General features: G+C 41.1%; 1 protein-coding gene across 1 annotated transcript in view; it reads right to left on the reverse strand.

Annotated features, from left to right (window-relative positions):
- Positions 1-5,574, reverse strand: part of RGMA (repulsive guidance molecule BMP co-receptor a) — a 46,707-nt gene extending 41,133 nt beyond the window's left edge. The window contains exon 1 of the mRNA XM_073653316.1: positions 5,276-5,574. Coding sequence (XP_073509417.1) covers positions 5,276-5,289 — 14 coding nt within the window. The 5' untranslated portion in view covers positions 5,290-5,574. The remainder of the gene's footprint in view (positions 1-5,275) is intronic.
- Positions 5,575-6,000: the final 426 nt, after the last annotated feature.

Here is a 6,000-nt window from a genome sequence, read left to right on the forward strand (position 1 = left end):
AAACAACATAGATAGGTGGTAACATGTATAAACTCTTACTTATTTCAGATATTGCTTTTATATCTACTAATTAATTGTATAACGCCATCATATTGCACAGGGCAGTCCTCAGAATGTAGTTGCCCCTTTCTTTATCCTTATGGAGCTCATCTGATCCCCCCCCCACCCATATCCAACTCTTCTAATACTCCACATAACCAAACATTTCAAAAGTTTGGGAAGAAAAGTTTAAAACCTAGGAGTGGAAACCGCTGTGATTGTTTCACAGGTTTTTTCGACTATCAGACATTGTGCATTTTCCAGACCCTGCACCCCGTTGATTTTTCCATGATACAGAACATTGTATAAATCTGCTGTATCTTGGTTCACACTACAGGCTTTGGCAGGACACAGTGGTCAGCCCTGCCAGAACTGTGGAGATCACACCCTTATATGAGCATGAAACATATCTCAGACACTATCAAAATGCAGTGGATGGAGGACAGCAGCGGCTGCTCCTGGCTCACAGCGAGGGTGGGCGATACGCTAGATGGAGCCCTTGTTGTACAGCCAGAGACCACTACATGTAATATAAACTCCTATGGGTTGTTAGCACCACATTTAACCCCTTAAGATGACCACTACTCTTGGACTATAAAATTGCAGCCTATAATAATACCTGTAAGTCAGTTTTCCCAAAAAATCTTAAAAAGATTTATAAAATGAAGAACCGATGATGGGAGATCATTATTTGGCTTCTTGTTTTTGATTTTTATGATAATTTAGGACCTTTTAAAACTTTTTTTTTGCCTAATATAGATCTCCGAACTTGTATTTATCTAGTAATCTGGCCTCATTAGTCCACATATCTAGGTGCTGGCCCTTGGTATTACATGGCGATGTGAAATCATTGTATTTCTCATATAAAGAGAAGGCAATAAGCCAGTGTAAAATGGCTCCGAAAATGCAGCCAGAAGCAATTCCTGACAGCAGTAATGTGATTACCGTTTGTATTGAATTTGTGATCTTGGTTTGTTATTGTAATTGTGAAAAACTGTAAAATACACAATCTAGAAGGCTTATTTCCGGGAGAACAAAGCGATCGGCAGTCTGAAACTGGACATACGCCATTGACATTTCCCCTGACCATCAGTCAGCCGGAGTCTCCATAGACACTAGACCGTCGGCCGACTCTATCGTTATTGAGGGGTTCGTCCGACATCATTAGTCTAATGTGTAAGGGGGCCTTTTGTCAAAATCAAGGGGTCTTCACTGTTGCCCCCCCCCCCCATGTCAGCACATACTGCAAAGAACTGTTTAACCAGAAAATGCCTTTAAACATGAGACGTCTTTCTCACACCTATACTGGTGACATCTCCCACTGTACAGAACTCACAAGGTGAAGATGATGTTACATTACTGGCACAGCAGAAATTCAAGGTTTCAGTCTTTTTACAGAGGAGAAGAATTGCATAATTTGCCTTATGATATCAATATTCTCCAAAGTGTCACAATTTTAATTACATGTAACCATGATGTGGATGAGGATTAGTACGAATGATTTTTTTGTGCAATAGTTTTCCCACCCCCCTCCTGTTACTTTACATTATTGTTGGCAGCACATCTTCTTTTACATTGGACAATGTGCTGCTCACCAATGAGAATTTTGTAACCAGAATAAAAGAGGAGTATAATAATCGCTGGTCATGTTTAGGGTAATGGCAGATGTGACGTTCACGTCGTGGCCATGATGCCGATTAGTGCAGCAATGCATATTGCGACCAGGGTTTTGTGGGTGAAACAGCTATTCCCCCTTCAAAATCAAGTAATTGTTTAAATAGGCGATTTTACAACCACAAAAGGTTTCAACAGAGTGGGATCGTGGCCACAATGTGAATGCCTTGTCTGGTCTTAGCCTCACACAGGGCAATGACGATCGGCCCATGTAAAAGATTTGTGTAAAAAGCCAAATGATCAGTTTATAATCTGTCTCATTTTCCTGAAAACAGATTGACAGAGAATTTTTTGTGCACAATCGCATTGATTGAAACATGTAAATAGCATCTGAAAGACAACTCCATTATATGAAATAGGAGGGTTTCCGTTTAGGACAATCATCCCAACAAAAAAATCCTGTCTGTGTAAACGATCAACACAATTCAATTTCATCATCTGTAAGATCTGTCTGATTGGTCAGAAACCTGCCTGTCAAAAGTTTGGTGTAAACTGTGATCAAATCCTAAGTGGAACATGCAAGGATTTATTTTCAAATCTTTTTCTATTTAAAGGGCAGCTGAAAACAAGTTCCCTATGATTCCTATCATTTATTATCAATGGCACTAAATACTGAATCCAAACGGCAATTCACAATAGCAATAAGATTCTCAGGGGCATTTTATGACCTTCTGACACTGACAAGTGATTGGCTTGTCCCCTCCTCTTGCATCTAGACGAAGATGTATATACACTAAGTGATCCATTTTACTAGAACGTTAATCTTTAAAGTGCATCTGACACCTGGACACCATGTAGGCTGTCACTTTGTGGGTTAATCAATATTCATGCAAATACGCCCCCACCAGTCATATGTAGGAATCAATGACATTGCTGCAATCTGTCAATGGCACCTTGTGTATTGATTAGCTGTGTCCAAAAGAGTATTGGTTAAGCTCTGAAAATGACGCCAGATTTATTACATTTGGTGCTGGATGCACTTTAATAATCTTATTGCTGCCTTTTCTGTTACTTCTGCAGACATGCTCCTTATTTAGGCTGATATTGAGGTTGCTCGGAGAATAGACTCTAAATTTAGCTTTCAATGCTATATATCTGTAAAATGAACAGATCCCAGCTTTTAGCAATCCTGTATACTATCTACATGTAGTGTCAAACTGATTGTTACCAGTAGGTGGCGCTCTTAATCCTAATCTTGCTCTAAAAAAAACTGAACTATCTGAAGTATGATTTGCAGTATTATACATGCAGTGTACATACCGTCAACTATAATGTTGATGTTGTGAAGCTGGTATATTTCCAAGTAGCGTATTAATTAAGCACGCAGAATCTAATTAATGAAACGACACCACCTGCCGCTGCACATTTCCTAGAGAAAATAAAAAGCGACTATAAAACAGGAAAAATCTTCTGGGATCTCAGATGTCCCCTGAACTCTGGAGGTTTTGGGTGTAAAATAATGGGAATAGATTAAAGTGTTCCCAAGGTGCAATCATTAAGCTGTAATTAAATTAGATATGATGAGTATTAAATATGAAGATGAATGGAGGTGGTGGCTATTCATCTATTCAATGCTGCTTTATAGCGATACATATCTGCGATCACCATTAGTCTGACAGATTAATGATAAAACTGCTTAATATCACAAATCAATCATTGTAATATTCCGCTGCTTGCAAGGGGCTTAAGCAGAGTCACAATCATTTGGAATAATATCTATTGCATCAGATAACTCCCATCATCCTGCGAGACCAATCTGTCATTATAGAGACAGGACATTGCTCGCTCCTATAGCCTCCCCTAATCTATAGAGATATACACACATGTACATAAGTGATGAAGTAGAAAGTCACTAAGCACGAAAAAGTATTTGCACGTCATTGCACCCATCAAAAATATTCAGTATAATGGCCACAGCCATGATAAATATTACAACTCATGTACAGAAATAGTGATTAGGGCTGCGGTCACACGATCAGTATTTGGTCAGTATTATTCCTCAGTATTTGTAAGTCAAAATCAGGAGAGGAGCAATCAGAGAAAAGGTATAATAGAAACACGTCACCACTTCTGTATTTATCACCCACTCCTGGTTTTGGCTTACAAATACTGATGTAAAATACTGACTAAATACTGATATTGGGGCCATAGCCAAAATGTAAGATGTAAAATGTATATTCTGAAAAGAAAGGGTTTAACAGTGAGAGGGAGATGTATAAAAAATGGTTAAATTGGCAACTAACATAGTGATATTTGTGCTAATGTAAAAGCAGCGTACAGGCTAAAATTCAACCTTTTATTTGCTATTATGTATTCAGTGTGCTATGGGAAAAAATATTCTGATTGTAGTAACATTTCTTTACATCTGATGGTGTCAGACGCAAAATTGTAATCAGTCTTGTTGTATCTGGTCCGAAATAGAAAAAGGGGCAAAAATAGAGAACGGGGAGACACAGAAACAACCAGGTCTATAAAGCACATAGATAAAATACAGTATGCAATTACTTGAATCATTTCTGTGTAATGTACATATCAATGTATGTTCCCATAAGTGAAAGTAATAATGCAAGTGCATAGATAGATAGATGGATAAATAGATATTTGTGAGATGGATGGATAGATAGATATTGGATGTGAGATGTATAGATAGATGGATAGATAATTAGAAATGAAGTAGGGATGACAGATAACATATAATTGCAATTATTCACAGTGAGCAGTATGCATGAAATAATCTAGATACACCTGACAAGCCCTATATATGTACATGAGTGTGATATGTTACATGTCGTGCATATATGTGTACATATGTATATGTTATATCAGAGGACAAATTTAGAAATTGAGTGTGACAATGTTTTACCAAATAGTTTATACATCTCTACATAACATAAAATAATAAATAGCATAATACATCATGTATAAATGTGGTACAGTATATTCCTCCAGCCCGGCGGGTACACTGTGGGCACCTGATAACCACAATCTTTCCACCATTTACCATGTTTTCCGGCTATAGTCTTATTAGAGGAAGCAACAAATGCAGCCATACATGTAACATCCAGTAATCCCAGGTAATAATCAGTGCTGGGATATGGAGGAACGAGACATATTGTTAGTGACCATAATGCCACCATGAGATCTCCCCAGAATCCCCCCATGACAGGTGTGCAGAGCTGGGCAGGACAGCACCATGGACTGGTCACTAGGACTATGCTCCTACTACAGTAAAGCTATAGATCACCATTGCCCCAAATTACCCCAATGACCCACAGTCACAGCGATTAATCGCATCAGATCAAGCAATGAGAATGTGATCCCGTATCTGCTACCTCTCCCTGGTGCCATGGCTGTAGGACTATATGCCTGATGACTTCTCACAGGGAAAAGTGGGCACATTCATCACCAGCTTTAAAGGAAAGCAGGCATCTGAAGGGTTAATCGCATACCAACAATGTCCCTTTCCTGCAATGCCCACACTGACACGGCTACACATGGCAGAGAAGTTGCCCGTCTGTGACACAGAGGAGCCTGAGCTGCAGAAGTCCGGAGTGTCGCTCACCTTGTCGGCTTCATGAGCCTGACCAAGCCGGGGGTCTCCCTCCCATAGGAGATGTCCAGCGCTCATATGGGGGGCTCCGCGAGTCTCCCCCACATGCCGCAGCAGCACACAGCCCGACACAGACACGTCTGCCCCACAGTCAGTGAGCGGCGCTGCGGGCACTCCCCCGGCTCCTCCTCCTGGCAGAGGCTTCTAGAGCTGGGCACTGGCAGACTCACTGGACGGCGGGCGGCAGCAGCACAGCCCGGTGTGAGAGGCGCAGCACTCGTGTGCATCTGGGGGAGCACGGCTGTCAGATGAAGCTGATCACTAGACTGAGTGTAAAAGATGCAGCATAGCTTAGTGTCTCATAAGCTGCAAGAGTGAGCCTGTCTAGTGCAGCAGAGCAGGAGAGATGCAGCAGAACTTAGTGTCTCATAAGCAGCAAGAGTGAGCCTGTCTAGTACAGCAGAGCAGGAGAGATGCAGCAGAGCTTAGTGTCTCATAAGCAGCAAGAGTGAGCCTGTCTAGTGTAGCAGAGCAGGAGAGATGCAGCAGAGCTTAGTGTCTCATAAGCAGCAAGAGTGAGCCTGTCTAGTACAGCAGAGCAGGAGAGATGCAGCAGAGCTTAGTGTCTCATAAGCAGCAAGAGTGAGCCCGTCTAGTGCAGGAGAGATTCAGCAGAGCTTAGTGTCTCAGAAGCAGCAGGAGAGACATGTCTAGTACAGCAGAGCTGGAAAAATGAA

This window comes from Phyllobates terribilis, unplaced genomic scaffold (genome assembly GCF_046119375.1).
Source record: "Phyllobates terribilis strain yellow unplaced genomic scaffold, ASM4611937v1 Scaffold_11__3_contigs__length_659146591, whole genome shotgun sequence".
Taxonomy (NCBI): Eukaryota; Metazoa; Chordata; class Amphibia; order Anura; family Dendrobatidae; genus Phyllobates; species Phyllobates terribilis.